Raw genomic sequence first — 27682 nt, 5'->3', positions numbered from 1 at the left:
GTCTGCATGAGTAAATGGTGAGAGGAGCATAAACTTCAATGCAATGCAATTTTCAACAATCATGCGGGAGAGGAGAAGTTTGGTTCAAACTTCTAAGCAGAGAAAAGGCCCAAACTCATACATTTTCTTTGATTTTAGACTCAAAATAATATATATTCTTTTACATGGAGCATTAATAGTCCTCTTTCTTTAATAAAGTAGTGCACTTTTAGTCATAACCCTAAACACCGTTATTTTCTTAACGGAAGACTCCTCACATGCATATCACATGATTTACTTTCCCTCTTCGACATATTTCTCTACAAATAGATGAATGTTCTCTTACTTTTCTTCACTTATTCTTCCTCAAATTTTCATAACCTAATTTACAACTTCATGAGATCAAGTGGGAAAAAGTTTGGTCAAATCGAATCAACAGTATGCTCCTTAAGCTCCATATTGTTGATTCAATTTGACCAAACTTTTTCTCACTTGATCTCATGAAGTTGCGAATTAGGTTATGAAAATTTGAGGAAGAATGAGTGAAGAAAAGTAAGAGAACATTTATATGTTTGTAGAGAAATATGTCTAAGAGGGACAGAAAATTGTGTCATATGCACATGAGGGGTCTTCCACTAAGAAAGTAACGGTGTTTAGGGTTATGACTAAAAGTACACCACTTTATTAAAGAAAGAGGACTATTAGTGCTCCATGTAAAAGAATATGTATTATTTTGAGTCTAAAATCAAAGAAAGTGTATGATTTTGAAGCTTTTCTCCTTCTAAGTACTTCCTCTGTTTCATACTCCCTCCATTCCATATTAAGTGAATTTGTGCACATATTAAGAAAAACATTCAAGGACATAATTTAAATCATACTTTCCACTATTGCCCTTTGTAAAGTCATAAATATAACTTTGCAAGTAGTGTGATTTATCTCCTAGAAAATATAAAACTTCAATAAATGAAAGGACAAATATGAAAAAAGTTTCAAACATCTATCTTGAACTTTGAACAATTCAATTATTTTAAACAATGAAAAATCCCTCAAAAAATTACTTAATATGGAATGGAGGAAGTATTACTCTATCTTAGTTGACTTAACAGATTTTTTAACAAAAGTTTTAATTAGAAATATATTTTACTAACTTCTTAAATAATGTTTTGAAATTCTAAATTTAATTACTATTACAGTACAACTTTATGTTGTCATTTAATACTAAAAATAATATGAAAAAAATGTAATAAAATTCTCTCAATTTACTAAAATGAATTAATAAAATAAAACATGGGATAATTATTGTTATACCCCCCAAAAGGAAACTATTTATCATTGGATACCCATTACTTTCATATCCTTTGTTTTTAACTATCTCGCGCATTTGATACCATGAGAGTATATAATATATTTTGATGGTATCAAACAGTTTTGCTGAAGCACTGTTTATTCCTTCTCGATACCATCAGAGTATATTATACTCTGATGGTATCAAAGAGGAACAAGGAAGGGGGCACTGACATAAATACACGTTTGATACCATGAGAGTATATATATACTCTGATGAGATCAAGAAGGAAGAGATAGTGCTTCAGCAAAACTGCTTGATACCATCAGAGTATATACTCTGATAGTATCAAAGAGGAGTAGTAATACTGACGTCAGCAAGACGTCATGCTCGGAATTAAAAGGAAAAAAGTGGGGTAAGAGGGCAAATAATTTGGGCCATGAGTGTATTAAGGGTAAATAGTTTAGATTGGATCCACTTTGAGTAAATAGTTTCACAATTGGTCTACTAGGTGTAATTTTCCCATAAAATATCTATTTTTAATAAGGAATATATTATATCCCCTTCCTTAATGGTGTTGTAACTCAAATGGAATCATTTATGACTTATTGGCCCTATACTTTATTCAATTACACCTCTAGAAAGCAAGCTAGTTGACTGATGGCAACGTTCAAGAGTTATACTCCCTTGTTCACTTTTACGTATCAATTTTGGACTTTGTATGCTTTTTAAAATTAATATTTAATATGAGTAGTTTACCACAATATCTATATTAATTGATGTATAATTTTAAGTCTTGAAAAATAATTTGAAGAATATGTAATTAAAGATATTTTTCTCCTAATATGTTAAAAATGAAGATGTATTTTTAGTATAGCAACAAGAGAAGTAAAAATGAATGCAGGAGTATGATTTTTTGTTTCTTTCTAAAGGGTATCAGTTATCTGATTCTATTGTTTCCTTGGGACGTATTGAGATTTGAGAGACCCGGAATTACTATTTACGTGTGCATATGTTGAGAAGAAGGCCGATGGCGATGGTTGTGTGCGTTAGTCTTACTAATCTAATGGAATCTCCATTTGTCCTGCTAAACCGACAACCAAAGCTAATCTTATACAGTTTATAAAGCACATGACAAAAAATATATGTAGTTCTAAGCAGCTCGTGACTTTACACTGATGCACTTCCTCTCCAATCTAGTTCTAATGAAGTTGGTTTGTTCTCATACTAATTGCACTGATATACACTCTCTTTCATTTTTACGAGAAAAGGAAATCATATTTCCTTGCTATATATGAAACAGCCAAATATATGCCTACCATCAAAGAATCAGCAAGCATGAATTTACAGGTCAAGGTTCACTTCAGATAAACAATCCAGAGTAGTACCATCTTCACCTGAGAAGGAATAAAGTTAATAATTAGGAGTTTCGCCGTATAGTATTATCAATGAGGGAGGGGTACTGATAGAAGCAATGAATTAAACAACGATGTGATGCACAATACTCCTGATAAAGCTGCAAAAGCACATAAATTAATAATTACTCTTTTATCAAGTCATATGAAATGTCTGCTGAAAACTGTGGGTGTTGAATCGATAGCTGCATATTTACAGAGAAAGGGTGGAGCGTAGGGGGCGGGGGGGGGGGGGGGGAAGAGCTTTGTAGGTTATTCAAAGCAGCATAGGCTGATTGAAGGAAGAAGGTATCTGAAAGGTTTCTGCAATCAGAACAAATAAAACTTCATTTTTTCTTCTAACTAGTGAATAAATGTTTGCACAAATTATTGCATGCACTGGGAATTGATCGATAGTGTACAGCACAGCATGACAAGAGGAGATATAAAGTTTTATTTCTCAGGTTTCTGAAATCAGAATGATTAATAGTACCTCTTAATCAAATGCATAGGGATCATCAGCATATGGATTCAGAGATCCTTCTGAGAACAAATCACCTATGTTTGCAGGTTTTGGGTGACCTCTTTTAATACCCTGCATTCAAAATTAAGTAATGGATGTTAGAAAAAGTTGAGCTCAAGTATGGAGATTTGTCTGTATCTTGTTACTTTTTTAGCTATTTAAGCTTTCAAGACACCAATTAAGGAGATGTGAAGTTTTCTTAGATTAAGGCACAAAGAACCATGAATGGGAAGTGAAAACACAACAGGATCAAATAATGGTTCATATCCTGATAAAGTCTCCGGGGATCTTGATTTTGGTCTCTTTTTTATAGTGCTTTGATGGAACTTTTCATAATACAGCAATATAAAGTTTAAACTTATCTAAACATTGGCATAGACATATAACAGAAGGTGGTAACTTCGATATACTGGAATCTGGTAAAGATGGAAAGTGAACAGAAAGCAGGTGAATGAATGAGTCATACCCCGATAATCTCTTTGGGAGTCTTCACCTTTGGCGTCCTTTTTTTCTTGTGCTTTGATGGATCCTTTCATAATGCAGTAATATAGAAGTTAGACTCATCATATACATTGGCAGGCCAGCAGTCTGGTAACTGACATACTGGAATCAGGTAATGACGGCCAGCAATGCTGTTAAGAATTCAATTTTACATACATCAAACATGACTGTGCTTTTTGTTTTTCTTCGTTTCGTGATTGTTCTTCCAATTGTGGTTTCAACTTCATACTCGTGATGAGTCACCTGGAATTTACAAAGTGAGGAAAAACAGTGAGATAGGACATGCAGACAAATTCAGGTGTGTCAATATAAACTGAAAAGGTTAAATGCTGAGTTGACCATCCAGATCTTAAAAAGGTATCTCCACCAAAGGAGATGAAATCAGAGTGTAAGCCAGATGCTAGATACCAATTATCTAATGCAAAATGAATCCATAAAAGAGCATGCTCCGTGATAAGGCATCAGCTAACTCTTTCTACAGAACTAAGTGCTACTTGTTCTCAAACTAATTTTGCAGAAAGCTAATTCAGCTGAACTGTTTGGATTAGTGAAACTGCAGTTAACCACTAACCTTCCTACTATGTTGGGAAAGACTTCCTGTATTCACTTGCTCAACTTTCCTCAACAAATTTGATACAGGTGTTTGACGTCCAACCAGATAATGTGAATCCTACAAAAACATTGAAACATAAGCTAAGATCAGCATGCTAGTTTAGAAAATTGAAAGGAAAACAGAATGATCTGTTGCTTTGCATGTTTACCACATCCTTAGCTTCAGCTCTCACAGGTGGTTTGCCACTATCAGTTTGGTTTCTTTTTGTCACCGAGCAAGCGTAGTTCTGCAAATTTCACAAATTTTCAGCAATGATGGTTGAAGTTAGATTTATTTTCCAAATTGGGTTGTATTTAAAGTGTTCAGAATCCCCTCACGTAGCAACCAAATTGATCCTTCCACATCTCTTTCAGTTCAGATCAGAAATATAACAAGTTATGAAAATCTCTGTCATAGGTCAAGTTGTGGAGTCTTTTTCATTTGTTCTCATGTGGGAGCCAGTCATATCCAAGGAATCTCAGGGAGACGAATAAAACATGTAGCTACACACAGTGATCAGCATGATACTGATTAGAAGATACAAGGTTCAACCATTAAACACATTAATTTCTGTATTTGTATAGTGTTACCTAAATATGGGTTTACCTTACCTTATTAAAAAAAAAAACGTTACCTAATACGGGAGAAAACGTAGTTTATTTGTATATATAAATTAAAAACTGATCAATCAGCTGAGTTATATGCTAGTGTTTCAACTGCAATGACTTTGTATAGCTATGTGGTTAGATAACTGACAATTAGATAGTTCATAAGTTGTTATACCACAATCAACTTGATAATCAAATTTAAATCCTCATGAAGTATCTATTGAATCAGAAAGGAACCATTAAACTACGAAGTGATTGCAGATAGCAACTGGGTAAAAGTTGGGCAGCGATAAGTCTTATCTAATGAATAAAGAGTCAAACCTTCTTTGAAGTCACTTCTTCCTCTTCTGGATTATCTCCCATTACTTTCCACTGCAACTGCAAAAGAGCCCTCTGTTTCTCCTCCTGAGATGAGACATGAATACAGTAAGACAAAAACTCAATGTGAACAGAAAAATCAATAAGAACATACTTTAGACTTCTGCATATCCAACTCCTCCTGCAGTCTTCTGCAGTCATCTTCATGCTCAAGTCTCAGAGCTCTTAACTGAGCTTCATGTTCATTCTTCATTGAATTTGTTTTCTGAGATAAATATCACACATCAGCGACTAAGGAAATATACACTCAGAATAATTAGCTAAGACACAAAAACTAAGCTTAAAAGAATTTACCTCTCTCAATTCATTTTCATACTGAAGACGGGAACGTTTTAGTTCTTCATTGTGACTGGCAACAAGATTCATTTCCTTCTTGCTGTGCTCTCGCTGAATATGACATACCTGCAGCAAAACGCTTCACCGCTAAATGAAGTCTGTTTTTAACATATTCACAAGCTTCTGTCTTTGAAGCCCAAGAAATGTTTGTCTTTATCTGAATTATATAGTAAAGCAAACAGAAGGTTTTATGTTTCTTAGGCAGCATAATTAGCCTAACTGCCTGTCCGATTATGGTGGGCAAAATAGAATCCATTAGATGCGACAACGGGATTATTATAATGATCTGTTAATTTGTTAGATGATCCTACTGACTGATTGCAAGTTAATCATATCCAACATATGCTATAGATATTTTACATTCTATAGCATGAGAAAAGGTAATGTAAGAAATTAAATAGAGTTCAGTTTTGGTAAAAGCTGCCTTGAAGAAGGTAACTTCAACAAACGCGTGAAAAAATCACAGTCAAATTGCCCGCTCACAATCGTGATTCCAGTACAAACAACTCAAAAAATCACATTTGAGCCTTAAAACAACATTTGAAGCCTTGAAAAGCTGTTGCTAAAAGGATCTAAGCAAGATCCCAAATTCATTTTCCTTGAGAATCATGAGAAATTCAATATTCATATAAATGACCACAAAATAAGATAATCGTTCTCAAGAGTTTCCCTACAACCTTAACAAATAAGCATGAAAATCATGAAAGAATATTGAACTTCAATGCAACTGCAACACTAATATCTGACAGGAATCGAACTAGAATATACAAAGAAAAAACTGAACTGTGTGCAAAGAATGACTTTGAAAGAAGAGATAAGTAGAATTATCAGACTGTCAATTTTGGAATTCTTAAAAAAATATAGAAGATTTCATGACCCTAAAGAAGTAAACGATAAATCGATAATTGTGCATCCTTTCCCACACATACCAAATTAGCATTTTCTTCCTGTACACGCTTCAAGTTCTGCTTAGATTCTTCTCTGCATTCCGACAGCTTTAACTCACAATTCCTTTCCATCTCCCCAACAATTTTTTCAGCCTGAAGATTAATAAATAAAGTGAAAGGCAAACAATACTTTTCCAGTCAAATGTCCTTTAACATAAGAATTAGTAGCTACCTTCTCCTTCTCTAGATTGACACTTTCCAACTTCTCCAAGTCATACCTCCTCCGGATGTCACTGATGGCCTGAGCAAGATCTTATGAGTGTAACTTGTAGGATAGGAGCAAACAAGTACAGAGAAAACAACAGAACAAATATTTCAAGGTTAACCTGATCATTTTTCTGAGATAATTCCTTTAAATGCCTAGAAAGTTCTAACTGTTTGCTTTCTAACATCTGATCATACTGCTTTTTAGATTCTGCGAGGTTGCTTTCAGCAGCAAGCAAAGATGCCTGAATCTGCAACAAGATGCAAAACACTAGTCATTTGAACACGTTATATAGGTTATAATAGAATTTGTAGAGCTAAAAGTATCCGTAGAAAAAACCTTTTCTCTCTCAGCTTCCAACTGTATCTTCCTGTCCTGAAGTTCTTGAACAAGCTGATCTTTCTCCTCCAATTTATTGTTAATCTCTGTATCATGCTTCTCCAGTGAATCCACTGTTTCTGTGTAGTTGCCAATTTCCTTGCGTAAAAGATGAATTTCATCTTCCTTTTTCTGTATGTCTGATTGAAGCTTTCCAATATGGCCTTTGTGCTCTGTTTCCATCTCGGAGAGTTTCAATAATAAATTTTGCTGCAAGTTATGAAATTTGAGCTTGTTATATTTTATCAGACACTACTACTAGGCATGAATATCTTGTGAGAAGAATTGACCATTTCATTCGCCGATAGTTTTGAATTATCTGATAGAGTGACAATATTCTCCTGCAGCTTGCTAATCAGCAGTTCCATATCCATCTTCTTGGAAAGAAGCAGTTCTACTTCAGACTTTAATTTTCTAATTTGATCTTCTGCTAAAAGGGATTCTTGAGCGTGCTGCACCATTGCATGCTCTTGCTCTTTCTGAAGTGCAAAGATCTTATCCTTCAAGTCCTTATTAGCCAACTGTAGAGCATTTTTCTCTGATGTAATGCTTGTACATTGATCCAGGAGCTTGCCAAACTTTTGTTGAGCATGCCGAGCAGCAAGTTCCCCTTTCTCTCTCATCATTTCAAAACCAGAGTCAAATAAAGCATTAAGCTGAATAATCTTCTCCGCAAAGGCAAGACTTTGACTATCCAAATCAGTAATCTTCACCACCATCTCATTCACAAACTCATTAAGGTTCTTTATCTCCTGAAGTGATGTATTTAATTGTTTAGCGAATTCGCTATTTTTAAATACAAGATCACTCTTTTCATTCTCCAAATTCTTTTTGGCAGTTCTCAAGTCCTCCAGTTCATCTTCTTTTAATCTTGATTCAAGATGTAATTCTTCCAACTTTAACTTCAAATTCTCCACTGCAAGTCCATTAACTGCTACAGTAGCTTCAAACTCCTTGATCACGGCATCTTATAAACAATAAAAAGAAAGAAACAAGTAATTAAAGGGAGAAAAGTATTTAGAACTGAGAAAGTTACCAGGAGGTAAAATTATCACAAAATAGAGATGTTTAGATCTATGTCAGAAGTACAATTGTGAGACAGAATGACCCATACAGGAAAACTTCCCCTTTCTGATTAACAAGGCAAACGCTCCTAAAGAGCTAACACCTCTTTTGGAGAAACTAAAGACTCTGAAAAGTTTTATCGTTAAAAGAATCTCAAAGCACATAGTATGAACTCCAATGGATAGAGAAGAAAGTCAAGTGACAGATGACTTCAACTGAATTGTCAAACGAACTGTTTCCAAACACAGTGAACAGTTTCAGTTGCAGCGTAACATAAAAGAGAGATGTTATTGTTGAAGTGTGTGACCATTTCATCTAAAAGCTTAAGTTGTCTGAGAGCACACTTTTATTTACTTAATTATCTCTTGAACACGCCCGCACGATTTTCATGGGCTAAGCATGTGGAATTTTATAAAAAATGATGGGACTCAAATCCAAGACCTTTGCCTGCTCTGAAGTGGACATTTGGCCTAACTCAACTAGAAAAGTTAGCTTATGAGGTGAGGATGCCCAAGTGTCCATCCCACAAACGATGTGGCACTCAACAGTTATATTCTCAAAAAAGACTTGAATTTCAACCCCTTGATTTAAAAAGGAGAAACTATCGGATTTGTATAGCTACAGACCAGTCTACGAGCTTTCTTATGTGATTAAGAGCAGACGGACAGATTGTTCACAAACAAACCGACCATGTAATAAAAGTAAAATAGAACTTGAGCTGCTTAAGTAATTTTTTTCAGTGAAGTCCATATTGAATCCAACCAAAGGACACTGGGATTTGATAGACAACAGAACCAAAATAAATAAATGAAAAATAAGATGGGATTAGCTTGCTGATGCAGACAGTAGAGCCATTTTTTACGCAACATCTGCTATTTCTAGAACGTTAAGGTGAAAGCACAAAAGCTCTTAGATCATAGCAATTTACCTTTCTCCTCAATTACACTGATACATTTGCTCTGTTCAACCCTGAAACAGTTCTCCATTTTCTCCTTCTCAATACCAAATTCATTCAGCTCCCTTTTACCTTTAGTGACAACCCAAAAACATGTTAGAAGTATCTAAGAAGCAAAAATCCCTAGTTATTCAGCAGCAGATATGGTTTCTGACTACTTAGAATTTCTTAGGATAAAATATATTGCACAATAAAGCATTTATTAACTTACAATTTCTAACAGTTTCTTCGGAGGATTCCAACCTCAAAGAGAGGGATTTCATGTTGTCTTGCATGTTATCAATAACAGCAGAAGTTGCAGATTGTCTATCTTCAAAAGATGCCTTGTCTTTCTCAGCTGTAGAGTCAAGTATACAATCAGAAAAATAATATTAAAAATCTAGAAAGGATTGTTCCATCTGCTTTGCATCTGGAAATTCTTCGAAGGAAAGTTCCGCTTACATACCATCCTGAACCACACCAGCTAGGTGCTGTAACGTTTCAGTTAGCTGATCACACAAGGTCTTTGTTGAAGAAAATTTAGATTCCAGTCCTTTCCATAGCTTCTCGTCTTCTTTCTGCTTCACTTTCAACTTAGCATTTTCATTGTATGCATTTTTCAACTTTTCTTCTAGCATACGAACATCTTCAGTCAACTTCTTCAATTTAGAGCTCTGTATTATGATGGCGCATAGTTAGAGAACAAGGGAAATTACTAATTATTGAGTTCAAATTTAAACGTGAAACCTAATACTTGCAGTTATATGAACATATAGAGGTCTTTGTGCTCTGTATACGCCTACACCTGATAGCTGAATCTATGGCAAATGACACACGCACGGAGTAGAAAAGACATAGAAAGATACGCAAGCACACAAAAACACAAAACCATGCATTGGTGTTAAATTCGAACAGTTCAACCAATTTACCGCCAATTGCAGATCAGTTTTAGCAGAAGCTTGCTCCTTCACCAATTTCTCTGGCGACGATATAAAAACATGAGCCATTTATAAGAAAATGTATCCATTTCTTCAGAAAATTTAGAAAGCTAATACATCAAAATACTAGCTACCTGCTGTAAGCTTCAAATTCGCAAAACTTCCAGTAGAAACCATGTCCGAAGACATGCGCGTAGGTATCGACATCGTTTTCGCAGCTCCTACACCAGATCCAGACAGCGATTTGAAGTGATCAAGGCCTTTCATGCCTGATAGTCCTAAGAGTTTACTCATTTTCTAATCAAACGCAAATACTTTCCTAATTCCCCTACATACACGAAGCAGGAATCCTACGAACCCTAGAAATAGAAAAATCGAAGCGTTTGGCTCTGTGAACCTAGCTTTTAGTGTTCGCGTAGAGAATTAGACTGTATCGGAGAAGAAAAATCTGGAAAAAGAAATCTCGAAGCGATCGTCTTCTGCAATTCTCTCTCAGTTGAACGTCGAGTCTTTGAGAATGAACATTCGAAATGTAATGGCGCGAAGGAAATGCGGTATTTATAAGTCGGTTGGCCGGGGATATTTTTACGTCTCGTATTTTTTAGGCACAATATAGAAGAAAAATAAAAAGAGGTGGGAGGAATTACAATTTGGTCCTTGATTACTTGAAACATGTAGTTTCATTGCATCAATTCATTGATGGATTGTTGGGAAATGTTAGCGGCTTGGTTAATTAATTATCTAAACTTTCTTGGTGAGGACTCGAATTTTTAATTTGTAATCTTCTCTTTTTATTAGTAAAAAAATGAGTTTTGTTAGTAGATTAATTTTTCTGAACAGTCATTTATGTTTGGAAAAGTGGCTTAGGAATATTATTTTTGTTTTTTAAATCCGTTTACTTTTAATAAATTTATTTTTATTTATTTATTATATTAAAAATAAAATTGCATTTGTATTTATCTATTTTATAATATCAAAAAAAAGATAAAAAGAATTTTGTTTATATGTTTAGTATTAACTATTAATTCTAAATTATTTCTAATTTTTAATTGTTCACATTAACATATTAAGATATAGACAATTCATTTTTCTATTATTACATTTAATATTAATTATTTATTTTAAATTATTTCTAAAATTATTTATTTTTAAATTATTAAATGAATGTGCAAAGTAAAATCTTCCTAGTCAAGAGTTGAACCTGAAAACTCTAAATTACAATCTGAAAACTCTAGATTAAGGATAAGTTGGTGGTATAGATTTTAGTTGTTCAACATAGAATATAGTACTACTAATATAGGGACTGTACTAATAGTTCAATAATAGTGATATTTTTTCCATTGTTTAATAATGGTGTACATTGATACCACACAAAAAAATAATCAACAAGGCTGAAGCCGCTCTGTGCGGCGACATAAGCAAAGGTGACTTACCATTTTCCCTTCCATTATCCCATTGAATGCCAGCAAAATTCTTCTCATCTTCACTTTACTGTAGAATTTAGCATGACAGGAGTTCATACTATTTGGTTTAAACACTTAGAAAGTCAAACTCTTTTAGAAAATCCAGATACAATTTTGTTCTCTGGTGGATTATTTCTTGACCCATTGATTCCTTCTTCAATTACAACTAATTTTCTAAAAATATCATCAATTGATGATTCTAGTGAGTTGCATTTTCCCATTTCTCGTCGTAGTAGACCAATTTTCCGGCGAGAAAAAAAGAGTGTTCGTGCCGGTTTTGGGGGTAAATTCTTGTGTTTGAGTTTATCAGTCAAGAAGAGTACTGGGGTTGTTGGGAATTCGAGTGAATGTTTGTTGAGTAATGGAGATGAGAGTTTAAAGGTGGAGGAGACTAGTAATGGGGATGAGAGGAAGCGAAATATTGGGTTACGGGGACGTGGTGCAGTGAACACCAGCAAACATTTGTGGGCTGGAGCAGTTGCTGCAATGGTGTCAAGGTTAGTGCTTTTCTCCTGTACCAGTCTTATTGGTTTCTTTACTGTCGTTTTCCCTTTTTGTAAATACTTTGATTTGCTGCACTTGAGCAGTCTTTAGGAAATAAGCTCTCTACCTTCACAAGGTAGGGGTAAAGTATGCGGACACTCTACTCTCCCAAACCCCAGGGATTACACTAGGGATGTTGTTTTTGTTGTACACTTAAAAAGTTTGAACTTACTCGGAATGTCAAAATAGTTACTGGAAATTAGTTGTTGATACCCTAGTATTAACTATTAGGTGCATTACTTAGTGTTCAAATGTTGTAAGTGCCATTTGGCAAGTTGTGATTGAATTTTGAGATAAGACATATAGGAGGGACTTGGGAAACAAAGGAAGCTACTTCATGTAGAGGATAAACTTTTCAATACATCATTATCTTCTTTGTGACATGGGAATAATTTGCCTCTGCAAGTTTTGGATTGAAGAAAAACAATTACTGCAGCTTATGGTTTTTGCTAATTGATGTCATTCTTATCTGTATAGATCGTTGGGACATCAGTATTTCTTAGTCTTAGAAGGGACTTTTCTTCTTTCGAGTGGAGTGTCATAATACAATGAATTCCACTGTTAGGGAGATTACAGCTCAAAATGATCAAATGCATCACAGTTACAACTTACAAATACCTGTATAAGGGGAGAAGTAGTTATTTTCTTGATAACAAAGGGGTGAAGTAATTATAAATAGAGTTATCCTGCATTCGGGAAAATTAGAACTCAAAATCTCAAGTAGTTTAACACCCCAATCTTGCCACTTTGACCTCATTGCTAATCTGATAGAGAGTCTTAATAGTTTGAACAGTGCATATGGAATTCATTCATAATCCAACTCATGGTTTTAGGCATTCAAACTAATTGAAATTATGTTTAGTTGTTATTTCACTGAAATTAGATCTGGTATGTGCTGGGAGCCTTTTGGTTAGACACTTGTTTGTGAAGGAATTAATGTGAGATTTCAAGTTGTTTTAGAAAATTCCAAAGTAACCTAAGACGACAAATTAATTACAAGTTTTTATTGGAACGAAATGAGTCTGAATATAATGGAATGGATATGGAGGATATATATAGCCGACCCAAGTGGTTGGTTTTGGTTAATGCATAGTTGATTGATGATTGATTACTTTTGGTGTTCGATGAGTAGCCTTGTCACAGTATGCATAAATTTTTATGTATATTGAGTAACTCCATAATTGTTTGGGGTCTAGTCGGCAGAACAATGACAAATACTATGTAGGAGGTGGAGATAAAAAACAAGAAGTGCTACAAACAGAGTTTAACTTGTCAATCTCCTATTTAACAGAGTGGATTTTCATCATAGCCTGGAGGAATTATTACATAGCTGACTTTTTTTATTTCTTCCTTGCACTTGATCTCCTATGTAAATACTTAAACCGTGGTAGGGAATTTCCCATACTGCCTTTGAGGTAAAACTGCTTGCCATCTGAAGTTTACCTTCGTTCTTCCTTGTGCACATTTTAAAAGAAAGTACAACAATCAGGGAGCTAGATGGCGTGTTCTTTTAACAATAAATAAGGAAAAAATTTAAAATGCCTGAGGGAATTATTTGATCTGCTGTTAGAATTCCGTTTTCTAGTCTTTTCTTGCTGGTAACTCTTAAGTGGCACTTAGGAGGTTTTCCCCGAGGTGCAACGGGCTGTTGTGCATTCATATCTTTTGGCCTCATAAATAACTACAGAAAAACTAAGCGTGAACAGAAAAAACATCTGTAAAAGAATGTTAAACTGGCCCTATATGTTTTAATGGCAGTCGACTGTCTCTCTTGGTCTTGGTTGTCTGTGAAAGCTTCCATACCTTCCCACTTCACCCTATCTACAACACCGCCATATCTTTACTTGCATTTGAAAGATGGAATCTAAGAAACAAGGAATGTGCCATGAAGTTTCAAATATATGATAGAAAAAAGCTGTGAATATGAAGGAATATGAGGGAGAAAGGGGTCAATTTCCATTAACAGAAAAACAATAATGCAGAGAGGCCTGAATTTTCAATAAAGGATATGGATAAACTGTGAATATGGAGAAAAATGCCATGAAAGGGGATGGTTTCCATAAATAGTTGTCCACATGTATAAGTGCTGGGAAATGGATGAGTCTTGATTGGAGATTGATCCTGATATTCTTCTGCCTTGAGGTAAGAAGCTGTAATGGTTAATCAAGAGAGATTATAACAGTATAAAGAAGAAGTCACAATGTGGACATATTTACTTCAGATAATCCGATATCACTATGTTGCTGTTACGAATGAAAGTGTCATGGGTCTAGTTATGCTTCTCATGTTGTTTTAAGGTAAAAAATGTTGAATGAAGCATTGGGATATGGTGTGGTGTCTACCTTTCCTTTTGGTTATGGTAAATCCCACCACTAAAGCTCCCCAATGCAGGAGCAAACAGTGGCCCTTCCCCTATTTTGTTCGCTTGGTGACTCGAAACCTCAACCTCATTGAGGTAGTGGGCCTTTTTACTAGGCTATCCCTCCTTTGTCTTAGGCTTCTTTTCAGAATCAAGGGCCTATTTTCTGTTAAGTCATAAATCAATGTTTTTAAGGCATGCACGGTCATCCATTTTGCTCAAACTTTGAACCTTTGTCTCACTTTTAAGTTACTCTTCATTTTGATGAATATTGTGCCGGGGCGCTCGACTACAGAAGCCATTCATATTGTAAGGAGATTGGTGGAGCAGTATAGGGAGCGAAAGAGGGACTTACACATGATATTCATTGACCTAGAAAAGGCCTATGACAAAGTGCCAAGAGAGGTCCTATGGAGATGCTTGGAGGCGAAATGTATACCTGTGACGTACATTAGAGCTATTAAAGACATGTATGATGGAGCTAAGACCAGGGTAAGGATGGTAGGAGGGGACTCGGAGCACTTTCTTGTTACGATGGGGTTGCACCAGGGATCGGCTCTTAGCCCATTTCTATTCGCCCTGGTGATGGATCAATTGACAAGACAAATACAAGGTGAGGTGCCTTGGTGTATATTGTTCACGGATGACATAGTCCTGATTGACGAGATTCGCAACGGATTAACGACAAGCTGGAGGGCTGGAGATAGACGTTGGAGTCTAAAGGATTTAAATTGAGTAGGACCAAGACAGAATACTTGGAGTGCAGGTTCAGTGGCCTGCCGTGTGAGACTGATGGGGAAGTGAGGCTTGGTACCCAGGCCATTCAAAAGAAAAGAAACTTCAAGTATCTTGGGTCTATTATACAGGAAGATGGGGATATCGACGACGATGTTTCACACCGTATTGGTGCAGGGTGGATGAAATGGAGGCTCGCCTCCGGAGTGCCGTGTGACAAGAAAGTGCCACCAAAACTCAAAGGCAAGTTCTACAAAGTGGTGGTTAGACCGATTCTATTGTACGGGGCGGAGTGTTGGCCAATCAAGAAACTTCATGTTCAGAAGATGAAAGTCGCGGAAATGTGAATGCTGCGGTGGATGTGTGGGCACACTAGGATGGATAGAATTAGGAATTAAGATATCCGAGACAAGGTGGGAGTGGCATCGGTGGAGGATAAGATGCGGGAAGCGAGACTGAGATGGTTTGGGCATGTGAAGTGGAGAGACATAGATGCTCCAGTGCGGAGGTGCGAGAGGTTGGCTATGGACGATTTCAGGAGGGGCAAAGGGAGGCCGAAGAAGTATTGGGAAGAGGTGATTAGACATGATATGACACAGTTGCAGCTCACCGAGGACATGACCTTAGATAGGAGGCTGTGGAGTACTCAGACTAAGATAGTGGGCTAGGTGGTTTATCTTTTCTCCATAGTAGTCGTAGTTTTGCTCATTTGTTTATTAACATTTGATTTCTGCATTTGATTACTGCTTATATTTGTTGGTCCGGTTTACTTTGGGTATCCTATTTATCTATAGTAGTTAATGCTCCTTTCGTTCCGGTCTTTCCTACCCTGACTTTCTCTCTCTCATTATTCATATTTTTATATTGTTTTCGATATGCTTGGCTCTACTGACTTATGTCTTGTTTTCCTTGTTTCTCCTCTCTTGTTCTTCTTTCTTAAGCCGAGGGTTTTTCGGAAACAGCCGCCCTACCTTTTAAGGTGGGGGTTAGGTCTGCGTACACTTTACCCTCCCCAAACCCCACATGGTGGGACTATACTGGGCTTGTTGTTGTTGTTGTTTATTGTGTGTTTTCGGATCTTGTCAACTTGACGTCCAGCTTCTTAAACTAAAAGCATCATTATTTTCTTTGACACACTTTCTACACCTCATTCCAACATAGAGATGAATCAGAAGTAAGCTTTTACCCAAAAAGTTCGACCTGTTACTCATAAAGTAATCCATATTTCTACAACGCTATGACCATTTAAAATCATTGTTGTTTAGTGTTATTTTCATTTTTTGTTTGTTTTGATGAAGGGAAGGAGAGGGTTTTAAAATCTTTTTTAAAAGTCAAACAAGACATTCAAATATAAAAGAGGAACATCACATTTCAACCTAAAACAATTATGATCTGAATACTTCCAATAAAATAATTTGGATTAAGCCTCTAGATGTTCCTTATGCTCAAGTTTTTAACTTATTCTTAATCATACTGTTTCTGAATACAAAGAAGTTAAATTTTGTATTCCTCGAGTTAAAGATATTTCCCTCCTTTTGGTAAGTAACTATGTGAAGCTTACAAATTGCCTTTATCATCTTTAGCAGTTTTCTGCAATTTGCACCAAGATGAAATTTGGGAAATGGTCGTTATTCTGAACCATTTGGAGCTTTATATTGAGGAGAGAGAGGGTTGGTCCATTCATTTTTTTGGAATAAGGGCTTTTCCATCCATTCCTGGTCAATTACCCCTTCATTCTCTTTGAGTCTCTGTACACTTTTTTCAAGTCTCCATATGCTTCCAATTTCCTTTTCTCGTTCTTTGTTCCATGTTCTCTCTGACATTGTGATGGCCAGAGTCGGCAACTAATTGTATAAACTAACGCAATAGACCTGTTAACTTCTTTATATTTTATTATTTGACATTTGTTAAAATAGTAAAGTTGGTAAAATATAATCTAGTTTATCCTTCTATATACCTTCTATTTTTTAAGTTTGAGATAACTCATGCTTTCTAAGTTTCGTCTAAAGTAGTTAGTTTCAGATCGATCTTGAACTCAGTTTCTGCTTACAATTATCTTTTGCTTCAACTCTGTTTGAATAAATCTTGTTTTAGCAGAACTGTTGTTGCTCCACTTGAAAGACTAAAGCTGGAATATATAGTTCGTGGTGAACAGAAGCAGCTGTTGGAGCTCATCAAAACAATTGCTGCTAGTCAAGGCTTGAGAGGCTTTTGGAAAGGGAACTTGGTCAATATCCTTCGTACTGCTCCTTTTAAGGCAGTTAATTTTTGTGCTTTTGACACATACAGAAAGCAACTCCTAAGATTATCAGGAAATGAAGAAACCACTAATGCCGAGCGGTTTGTTGCTGGTGCTGCAGCTGGAGTGACTGCTACTGTGATGTGCTTACCACTGGACACTGTAAGTCATGAGTTATGAGATATGGAAAATTGCATTTTTTATCCTTTTGATATTTATAATCTTTAACTAAGCCCATCTATTTCGTGTATTAACACATAAAACTGTCAGTGCATTAATTTTTGCATTTTGATCTAGCCGTTGACTGAACTGTCAAATACAAGAACTTCTTTTCTAGTACCATTGTTCTATGTAATTGTTTTCTTTCTTTACTAGTACAGTTTGTATCCACAAATAGCAAGAGAAAAGGAAAATAACAGAGCTCTTTTCTCGTCTTTAGTAAACGCCCTTTTATGTTGCTCATGGTTCTTCCATTCCTTCAATACAATTTCTCATCTTCTAGCAATCGAAAAAGGAAGGCTGCAAGTACAAGTGAAGTCCAAAAATAGGCCTAAATCGTAAAATTAGCACGTGGAGTTAAAAAGGAGGCATTTTGTCACATAATCTTATGGTTTAAGTTCTGCCAAATTCTAGCTGCTTGTCAATTTGATCTGTGTCATTTATTGATAATAGGTTTCTTTTGGTAGAAAGGAGATATCTTTTTGTGAGACTTTGATTTGCATCGGAAATTCAGCAACCAAAAAACAAGAGATTCTTCATATGAAACAATTAGTTCTGTAATTGAAGGAAAGTAGGTTGATATTTTGGATCCCTTATCTTCAAGTGTCAATGATCATGTACCCATCCCATCTTTGATCCATAACTGTCCTATTTCTCGTATATTTTACAGTTTCTGAATGAAAACATGATACATTCGGTGGTTACGCTGTTTCTGATTCATCTGTTGATGAGTTCTAACTTTTCAAGCGGGTTTTGCCTCTAAACCTTTTTTGTTTTTTTCTAGTAATTATTGGTGAGTTGTGGAAGGAGATAGTGGTGTGACAAGGGGAAAGGTAAATCCAGCTAGGGGCAGAAAGGACCAGGGAGGTGAGACCTTATAAAAAAAAGGACTGTGGAGATGGGTCAGTGCTTGAGGGAAAGCCTCAGGCTGTGGACAGAGATTGATGATTAATAGACTCTTATCAACTTCCTCAAACTTTAAAGCTTTACTCGTCCTCAATCAAACTAACTTCTGAGCAAGAACGCATACTAGTTGGCACATCATTGTGAATCATGACTAGAAGATCCTTAAGCACATCCTTTTTTGTTTTTGCTATTTATTGATATGCATTAGGTACCGAAAGAAGGGAAAAACTTTTGGAATACAGAATAAAATAAAACTAAGAATCTTAGAATTTTAATGTGTCATTTTGAATTATAATAAAACTGACTTAGTCGAGAAGTTGAGGATTTAGTTTGTTTTTTTTTTCTTTTTCTAAGTCAAATAATAGAAGGGTCCCAACTGAAGATGGCGCAAATGGCAGGGGTGAAGGAGCAAAATTACCTGTATAAAATTTAGTACAGCAGCTACTGATCAGGAAAAAAAAAAGAAGAAAGAAAGATTTCGTACCGCAGCTTTATCCAAGAGAAAATCAAGGAACGAGTTGGAAGAATAGAGCAATTTTAGCTCCATCAGGGAACCAGCAAAACAAAATGGGTACTGGACAATGTCTGTTATTGTGAATATGGACCAGACTAGTTTCTCCCTTATCTTTCAGGTCTGATACATGCTTCTAATATAACATAGTGCATTTTTGAATTTGTGCATGGAATGATATTCTGTCAATTATTAGCATCAAAGGCCTGGTTTTAGTACATAGTTTTTACGTCTCTGATTTGAATATGAAAGCAGCTGCTCTGAAGTAGTTTGCATTTCCTTTTTCTATAAGAATGTGTACCAATCTTTTGTTTTTAATAAATATGAATGTGCAATTGTTCACATCATCTGATGTCCTTATTATTGATTTTTCCTTTTTTTTAATTTATGGAAATGCTCTTATTAGATTCGATTATCCTCCTAATGGTTGGGGAAGTTGATTTTTCTCTGGCTTCTGCTTTGTTATTTCCAATGTTGCCTGATAATTTAAAGCCTTTCAGATCCGGACCAAGTTAGTGGCACGGGGTGGAGAAGCCTTGGGTGGTGTGGTAGGAGCTTTCCAACACGTGATCAGAACTGAAGGATTCTTCTCTCTTTATAAGGGACTAGTACCCTCCATTTTGAGTATGGCCCCAGCAGCGGCTGTTTTCTATGGTGTATACGACATATTAAAATCAGCTTATTTGCATTCACCAGAAGGCAGGAAAAGAATAGAGTATATGAAGGTTCAGGGTGCAGAGCTCAATGCTTTTGACCAGCTTGAGTTGGGACCTATGAGGACCTTACTTCATGGTGCTATTGCTGGTGCTTGTGCTGAAGCTGCAACCTATCCATTTGAGGTCATTAGAAGGCAACTTCAATTACAAGGCCGAGCATCTAAACTAAGTGCCCTGGCAACATGTGCGAAGATTATTGAACATGGAGGAGTTCCAGCTCTATATGCAGGACTAATACCTAGTTTACTACAGGTACCAGTACCTGTGTAACCATGCCATTATGTTTGAGATAACTTTTTAATTGGAAAATGACTCATTTTAATCTCAGAAACTGAATACGATGTTCTTCCCAACCGGTGTGCTCCTTAATATGCATGGAGGTTACAATATTTCTTTAGGTTAACATAGTTAATTAGAACAAAATCAGCTATATTTAACTAAATCTTAAGGCTTAAGATCTCATCTCTTTTCCCCGAAAGAACAAACTTCTATGAATCTGGATAGCAGGAGGGGAAACTAAGAGAACAAGATTCTGGGTTGTGGCCTTTCTAATTTCTGCCTTTTCACGCTTCCCCTTCCTTTTATTGGATAGACCCTGTTTTTCCTTAAATAGCAGAAAGAGTACTTCATTCAGAGCTAGAGAGATTGTCATATTTCAGTTCAATTTACTTGCATATGTATATGATTAGAGTATTCAAAATTTCAAGTATATCATGTCATGTTCTGTAACTATCAAGACTTTCCCATCCTCACTTGTTATGTTCTGAATCTTCAGGTGTTACCTTCAGCCTCCATAAGCTACTTCGTCTATGAGTTCATGAAGATTGTTCTCAAAGTGGAATGAAGGACATCTGTTGCTAAGTAGTGAGGTACAAAAACATTGCATTACAGTGTTATTCATCACCTTGATGTTAAAGAGGTAGGATCTAGTTTGTTGGACATGAAAGCTAAAGTTTCTCTCTAACACTTGATGAAATCCTTAGCTTAAATCCAGGCTCACAGACTCGATGCTATATTTTACTCTTCTCTATCCCAAAAGAAAAACAATTTTGTTCAAATAGCTCTTTTTTATCATTTGATGAACCTTTTTATTCTCAACATTATAGTCCCCCTTCTCTGAATTTCTTTTTATCGAGATCTCTAGTTTTCAAGTTTAATCAACTTGTTGTATGTATATATCTCGTTCAAACATATAGAAATCACATATTTATAGGTCTTGATAAACACCTATGTGTGAATGTCCATTCATATCTCCTTTTTCAATTTCCATCTCAACTAGTTCACAAGATTAGCCTATTTGGATTGACTTATTTTAGGTGTTTTTTTAAAGCTAAAATATTAAGCACTTTTGTAGTGTTTGAGTAAAACTAAAAAGTACTTATTTTTAAGTTAAAATAATAAAAATAAATCAAAAGTAATAAGTTAGAAATCATATCTTAGAAGCAAATGGTCAATTTTCTTAATTGCTTTACAAAAATATTGTATCTAAGTCAACTGTGTTTTTTACTTGGAATTTCTTTTGTTAGTACCAACAACTGAAAAGGGTTGAAGTAAATTTTACATATATTCTCACGTTTTGAAGGTGACAGGAGTAAAAGTCAACGACAGAAGTGAAAAATCAATCATATCATGAAATTTTACCTATTTAAGGACTCTGCATTTAATTAACTTTCTGGCGAGGCACAAATACACGGGACACCGACAGAGGAGTGAAAACCCATAAGAAGAATAATTTATTCTTTTTTTCACTAAGCAATTAATATGGCAAAAATTCTGTTTCCTTGATCTCCCAATAAAAATACACCGTCCGAGAAACTATTATTAGTCCGTCAGTTCATTTTTACTTATTTAGAAAGAAGTATTGAAAATAATTTTGAACTTGACATAAATTATTAATTTTATTGTCGAATTATTGATAAATTTAAAAATATTTTTTTACTTGATTAACTAAACTTATATATAGCCTCTTTTGTCACATGATATAACGAGTTTTTTCTTAATAAAAAACCAAGAAAAGTATTAAGAACATCCAAATAAAAATTTAGGAGTGTATTTCACTCATATTACAAGATCAAAAGTTATTTACCCCTCTCACTTATTTATTATATTAAAAATGTGTTTTTACTTTTATTTATCAGTTTTTTTTTCAAAATTTAAAATTAAATATTAGTAATTAATATGAATATTATAATAAAATAAACATATTATATATTTTAAAACAACAATAAATGAAAATCACAATCCAAAATAACCAGAAAATGAAATTTATTTTATTTTTAAAAGAGTCATCCTCAATGCTAATTCTGCAATCATACGTGTAATACTTTCACTTGCCCTTCGATAGTCTCAGAGTTTCTTTCGGAAACGCTTTCCATTCCACCGCCGCCATGCCGCTGTCCGGCGACGGAGCTGACGCCTCTGCCGGTGGCCGCTGCACGTGCTCTTCCTCGGAAGAGGAAAGCCAAATCCAGAACTGCCAGCATTGCCGGCGATCGACTCTCCCTTCCTCCTCGTCATCTATCTCTTTGCTTAGCCTCGAATCTTATCCGGTTCAGGACTACGACAAGCTTTGGAGAATCTATAGTGCCTCCATAAAAGGATTCACTATTGGTGCTGGCCTCAAAGGTGGCCTCGCTATCTTCGCTGTTCTCTCACGGCTACGACGTAGAAAATCGTTGTCCCCTGCGAAGTAAAGTTGTTTTTGAATCCTCAAAGCATTTAGATCTAAATCTCATCTCTATGCTTAGCTCATTTGAGTTTGTTTTCATTTTTTAGAGAAGGGCAAATGGTCTCGAGCAGGGATGATGTAGTTTTGGCACTAAAGGAAACTCTAAGATATGGTCTATTCCTTGGCACTTTCTCTGGTACATTTGTATCAGTTGATGAAATTGTATCCGCTTGTGGAGGTCATCGAAGGTACGTCACTGTATATATAGTCATATACATACACACACACATTTGTATGTATGTGTGTGTGTGAATTTCTGATGTTTTCAGTTTGTTAAATAGATATATTTAATTTGTTGCTTATCTATGTATTGTATTGTATTGTATTGTTTGAGTGTGTGTTAGTGTGTATGTGCACGAAAATCAGAAAATTTTAATTTGTTTAAGAGTTGGTGAAATGGTTAACCTAACAGTAGATTAAGCAGAAACTTATTTGAAATTCAGGACAGCTAAGTGGAGAGCATTACTAGCGGGTGCAATTGCAGGGCCATCGATGCTTCTTACTGGTAACACACAGCACATGAGCTTGGCGGTTTACATTCTTGTGCGTGCAGCTGTGTTGGCATCCCGCTGTGGAATAAAAAGTAAGCGGTTTGGGCACATATGCAAGCCTTTAACTTGGGCTCATGGAGACATTTTCCTTATGTGTCTATCCTCTTCACAGATCCTGTAAGCATTGTTTTTTCTCCTTTTGTGGAGCCTAATTTCATATAAAAACATACTGAGTAATGATATCTTTCCTTTAATTGCAAAGCCATATTTCTTATGCTTTTTTATATATAATACATTATTATTACTACACAATCTCATTTCCTTCTTAACAATGTAAAACTGCAATTTTTATGCATTGTTGATAAACTGTAATGTCATGAACAAGTAAACGTTTCTTCCTTCTGAACATGATGTAATTTGCAGTGCTTAGAAATTGAGATTAGGCATGCTTGGCTCTAAGCTAAATCATATTGATTTGGCTTCGTATTGAAGTTAGACATGAAATTAGGTACTTTTCAAGTCAACCATGAAGGAGAAGTTCCCATTTTAGTGGAGAGTGAAAGGCAGCCTTGAATTATTGAAGGATGAAGTTGACTTGTTGATTGGTATTCACCCTTATATTTTGATATATATCAAATTGATTGTCTTTGGGATTATTCTAATGGAAGTGACAGCTAAATAAATGCATGAACTGGTCACACTATTACCAGTGGCTTACAACTTCTTAAGCTTTATGTTCCAATTGTTGTATATGCGTGAATTGGTCACACTATTAGCAGTGGTTTACAACTTCTTAAGCTTTATGTTCCAATCATTGTATATGTGTGTTCAGTCTCGCATTTTTTGAAGTAAATGTCTCAGACTAAGGAAGTCATGACAGTCAGTGCGCTGATTGGATACTGACATATCAGTAGTCTTATTATCGTAAATGTTTAAACTGGTAATCTCATTTGGTAATCTGGTAATATGTTTCAAGCATGGTAGAATTTTCATATCTGAATCAGGTTAATCTCAGATTCTTTATTTATCTGTCACAATTTACGATGAAAGAACTGTATCACGTTCTTGCATAACATTTTATAGTTTCAGCAAGATTTTATGATTTTATGGTTTGTTTTGAGATCTAATCTCTAATCCTTTCTACCAATATAAGTAGGACCTTGTTTATAAAAATCTTGATTCCATGTGTTTAGTTTAACCAATTAAGCATAAAACTGCACCAATTCGCAGTGGTTCCATGAGATAGTTGACATGTTTAGTATCTCCTTTAAAGGACACAACACTGCATTTCTACGTGGAAAGGCTTTATACAAGGCAAAGCCGTCTATTAGCATACTAGTAGTCTTTGCATGTATGTCATCCCAAAGCACAATAATTCAAGGATAATGTACCTCAACAATGAGCAAAAGTAACTGTTTGGGTTGTCGTGCTCCATTAGCCCAAGTGGAATTCCTGTTTTGACTCAAGCTAGCATTGTCAGCCCATATAACTTTGGTTCCTGCTGATGATGTGGGAGATGGGGTGTATTTTGTTAGCAACAGCGAGAAGAGGTCAAATCTGTAATATCCCAAGGAAGGGATACAATATATACACAACAAATCAGTTTTTAACACTTCACAGTATACACAGAAAGTGCTAATGTTGTAGATATGTTACTTGTAGAAATTTGTGTCTCCATAGGATTATTTGTGATTACTACTTCCTGCAGAAATTACCCAAAACTTCTGTCGTTGTCTAAACACTTGTTTGTCATAGGTATTACAATAAAGATAAATAATCTCTTTCCTGTCGATATATGTTTTGATTAAAAGGTAGTGAGTTCAGAATTCTACACCTGATTTACACAGAAGACTGATTTGCATATTCTGGGTCTAAGACGTCTATCCCCTAATGAGCAATGTTTTTCTCTCATACTGCATTTTCTTTATTTATGTCAGGTCCGCTTATATATTGAAGCAAGATAGTCTGCATCCATCTTACAAATCCTTTCTCAACAAACACGGTGGCAAAGCTTTGGTTATCCTGCAGGGTGTGAAAGACCTAGCATGTGGGAACTCTGTAATGAATTTGGAAGCAATAGAGAATCATTACAAGTCCAATGGTATTGACATTAAACTGGATCCGCAAATGAAAGTACCTTGCTCGGTATGTCATAGTTTCCTGTTCTTTGGCAGGAGAAATAGTCCAAATATGAATGTTGCTTTCTATTTTAGTTGGGTGTGCTCCTCCCAAAGCAAATGTTGCGACTTTATAAAATGGTGGGGTAAAAAGGAGCTTAAAATATTTACTGTGTAGAGCTAGAAGTTGGAGGTTTGGCTGGAAGTTGTTTGTGTCCTCTGTTTTTATTGTTTTGCATTCTTAAAGCTTTTGAGGTTGTCTGGGTACTTCTAAAGTTAGGGTTTAATTAACAAATTTGTAAGATTACAACAAGGGTTCTTGGGAGTTGAGCGATATCTTTTTATTAAGGGTCCGTAAATTGATGACATTGGCTATTTCTAGTAAGTTTATGTTGTCATTACTTTATGATTTAGAAGAAACTGCTTTGTAGATTTGTGTATTTTTTACCATATTATATTTCTTTTTCCTCTTTTGCTGTTTGTTATTATCATTTACTTTTCAATGAACCAGCATGCTTGATAGTCAAATACTTTTTTTGAAGACATGCAATATCTGGATGTTATTTTGTGTATGTGGAAAATGTGTTTTTTCGCTATCTTTTGTCAGTTGTACTCTGTTTGGAAATCATGATATATCTTCCGTTCATCTTTCATGTGGTATTTTTGGGGCTGTGTGAAATGCATTTAAGTTGTATTACAGCAAAAGGGACAGTTCTGATTTAATTATCGTAGTGAATACCCAGTTGAAGATAGTACTCTGTTTGTTCATTAGTTTGCTATAGTTCCAATTATGGTGCACGAGTCTGATTAGCTTCATATGAATAAAAGTACCTGCAGTGCTGTAGCTACTCTATACCTTATAAAAAAAAAAAAGAGCTGTGGCCTCTTGATTTTTCATTTGAGGATGTAACTGGATGGTGCAATTGCACTTCCGTATACTTTTGCTCTACCTGTAAATGTTATGACAAAACCAAACATTCTGTTATATTGGCCTCAATAGAATTGTGTTTCATGTGTTTGCCTAAAGTAGGTGGTACTATCTTGAATTTTTTGGATTCATACTAATCAAGGATTGCAAGAGTTTAATCAACATGCTGATATTGTTGATCTGAGCACTGTTCTCCCTTTGGGTGTTCATGCAGATAGTACATGAGAATCAAGGATGTGGAGCACATTTCATTTCATTTATAATTCAAGCCTACAAGAGAGCTCTGCCAGTTTACCTTCCAGTTTATTTAGTTCCTGCACTCATTGTACATCGTCAAGGCCTATTGAAAAGGTACTGAATGTTGGTTTCTTCAATGACAAATCATCTTGTTTTCTTCGTTTCCTCTTGGGTTATCCATTGATCAGCCATTGGTTGATAAAATTTGTAGCATTATAGGAGAAATATTTTAGCGTAGTTTTTACTAAGAATAATTTATCATTTGCAAGTACCTGTAATTGTATAATATCTTCCTTTAGCTCCAGTTAATACAACATTCTGAGGAAATTTTTGCAGACCTAACACAATTTTGGCAAAGGGTCTCCTCGGTACAGCAAGGTCTAGTCTATTTCTCTCTGTGTATTGTTCATCTGCCTGGTAAGAACTGATTTGATTATTTGTATTTTATTGTCTTGTTATGAATATTTTTCCTCGTGTTTTCAGGCCTTTTGTCTGACGATGCTAGTCCCCTTTAAGTACTCTTACTTCGAATGATTGTTCATCTCAAAGCTTCATGTGTTGTTTCATTGTTAGGTTATGGACATGTTTTCTCTTCAGGCTGTTCAAGAGGTGTAACATCCCCATGGTGGCACTGGGAACGGTATAGGACCGATTAATTATTTTTCTTGACCAGTCGTTTACCTCTCCCTTTGTAAATGTAACATAAAATCGTTTTGCAGCTCCCTACTGGTCTGGCCCTGGCAATTGAGAAGAAAAGCAGAAGGATAGAGATTTCACTCTACTGCCTTGCTCGGGCACTTGAGAGTTTCGTCACATGCATGGCTGATGTTGGTTATTTGCCTCAGTCTGAAAAATTAAAGAGAGGTGATGTCGTGATCTTTAGCATGGCAACTGCAATTATCATGCATTGTTATGCTATGGAGAGGGATGTCTTCAAATCCAAGTACTTGAATGTTCTTGATTGGGTGTTCGGTGTGCCTCTTCCCCCCTATGAAACCACTCCTCGCAAGAAAGGGCGTTCCTCATCTGCATAAGGAACCAACTCATGTAGCACAGATGATGGATTATTCTTTTTCTCGCGAGAGATAATTGTACACATAATAGATGTAACAATTTAATTTTTTAGCTTTGTACACCTCAATTGTCACAGAGCAAATTACTCTGATGCAAATGTAGGATGAATTATGGTCTGTTTGGTTGAAACTTTGTTGCAGCCAGTAGGTTGAATTATCTGAGATCAGTATGATCATGAAAGTGTCCTCTATTTGGAATTTGAGAGATGTTGTAATGTTACTCTCGAAATGCCTTCATAAATTGTTTACACAAGGCAATCTAGAATGTTTGCAACAAATTGTTGAGCTCAACCTTGAATTGCTGCCATTTTTGAACTAGACCTCTTTTTAACACAACAAAAAGATTATTAGGAC

The 27682-nt window shown here is 35.6% G+C and overlaps 3 protein-coding genes across 3 annotated transcripts; 2 read left to right on the top strand and 1 right to left on the bottom strand.

The window, feature by feature from the left end:
- Nucleotides 1–2370: 2370 nt before the first annotated feature.
- Nucleotides 2371–10565, bottom strand: LOC129903147 (synaptonemal complex protein 1-like). The gene is made up of 19 exons (XM_055978650.1): nucleotides 10198–10565; nucleotides 10055–10104; nucleotides 9592–9799; nucleotides 9358–9483; nucleotides 9120–9218; nucleotides 7417–8093; nucleotides 7088–7336; nucleotides 6870–6998; nucleotides 6716–6784; nucleotides 6526–6636; nucleotides 5555–5662; nucleotides 5355–5465; nucleotides 5204–5287; nucleotides 4444–4521; nucleotides 4254–4352; nucleotides 3839–3925; nucleotides 3648–3710; nucleotides 3152–3253; nucleotides 2371–2661 (listed from the first exon to the last, which is right to left on the bottom strand). The coding sequence occupies exons 1-18, from the start codon at nucleotides 10355–10357 to the stop codon at nucleotides 3155–3157; spliced, it is 2607 nt and encodes an 868-aa protein (XP_055834625.1). The 5' UTR covers nucleotides 10358–10565; the 3' UTR covers nucleotides 2371–2661; nucleotides 3152–3154.
- Nucleotides 10566–11395: 830 nt separating this feature from the next.
- Nucleotides 11396–20812, top strand: LOC129904558 (probable mitochondrial adenine nucleotide transporter BTL3). Its single transcript, XM_055980115.1, has 4 exons — nucleotides 11396–12023; nucleotides 17261–17564; nucleotides 19539–20006; nucleotides 20530–20812. The coding sequence occupies exons 1-4, from the start codon at nucleotides 11569–11571 to the stop codon at nucleotides 20596–20598; spliced, it is 1296 nt and encodes a 431-aa protein (XP_055836090.1). The 5' UTR covers nucleotides 11396–11568; the 3' UTR covers nucleotides 20599–20812.
- A 1233-nt stretch (nucleotides 20813–22045) lies between these two features.
- On the top strand, nucleotides 22046–27528 carry LOC129904556 (uncharacterized). Its single transcript, XM_055980114.1, has 8 exons — nucleotides 22046–22443; nucleotides 22530–22670; nucleotides 22926–23150; nucleotides 24911–25118; nucleotides 26233–26369; nucleotides 26592–26672; nucleotides 26829–26895; nucleotides 26975–27528. The coding sequence occupies exons 1-8, from the start codon at nucleotides 22142–22144 to the stop codon at nucleotides 27287–27289; spliced, it is 1476 nt and encodes a 491-aa protein (XP_055836089.1). The 5' UTR covers nucleotides 22046–22141; the 3' UTR covers nucleotides 27290–27528.
- Nucleotides 27529–27682: the final 154 nt, after the last annotated feature.

Source organism: Solanum dulcamara, chromosome 9, assembly GCF_947179165.1.
Source record: "Solanum dulcamara chromosome 9, daSolDulc1.2, whole genome shotgun sequence".
Lineage (NCBI taxonomy): Eukaryota > Viridiplantae > Streptophyta > Magnoliopsida > Solanales > Solanaceae > Solanum > Solanum dulcamara.
The sequence above is the reverse complement of the archived record's forward strand: the minus strand, read 5'-3'. Positions and strand labels throughout refer to the sequence as shown.

Bases quoted from the DNA above. Each gene is read 5' to 3' on its own strand.
- LOC129903147 (XM_055978650.1), bottom strand. From the start codon at position 10,357: ATGAGTAAACTCTTAGGACTATCAGGCATGAAAGGCCTTGATCACTTC. The intron at 9,219-9,357 runs GTAAGTTAATAA...TTGTCACTAAAG, and splicing joins CGAAGAAACTGTTAGAAATT to GTAAAAGGGAGCTGAATGAA. The intron at 6,785-6,869 runs GTTAACCTTGAA...GATCTTGCTCAG, and splicing joins TATCTCAGAAAAATGATCAG to GCCATCAGTGACATCCGGAG.
- LOC129904558 (XM_055980115.1), top strand. From the start codon at position 11,569: ATGACAGGAGTTCATACTATTTGGTTTAAACACTTAGAAAGTCAAACT. The intron at 12,024-17,260 runs GTTAGTGCTTTT...TTGTTTTAGCAG, and splicing joins GTTGCTGCAATGGTGTCAAG to AACTGTTGTTGCTCCACTTG. The intron at 20,007-20,529 runs GTACCAGTACCT...CTGAATCTTCAG, and splicing joins TAATACCTAGTTTACTACAG to GTGTTACCTTCAGCCTCCAT.
- LOC129904556 (XM_055980114.1), top strand. From the start codon at position 22,142: ATGCCGCTGTCCGGCGACGGAGCTGACGCCTCTGCCGGTGGCCGCTGC. The intron at 26,370-26,591 runs GTACTGAATGTT...AAATTTTTGCAG, and splicing joins CGTCAAGGCCTATTGAAAAG to ACCTAACACAATTTTGGCAA. The intron at 26,896-26,974 runs GTATAGGACCGA...ATCGTTTTGCAG, and splicing joins CCATGGTGGCACTGGGAACG to CTCCCTACTGGTCTGGCCCT.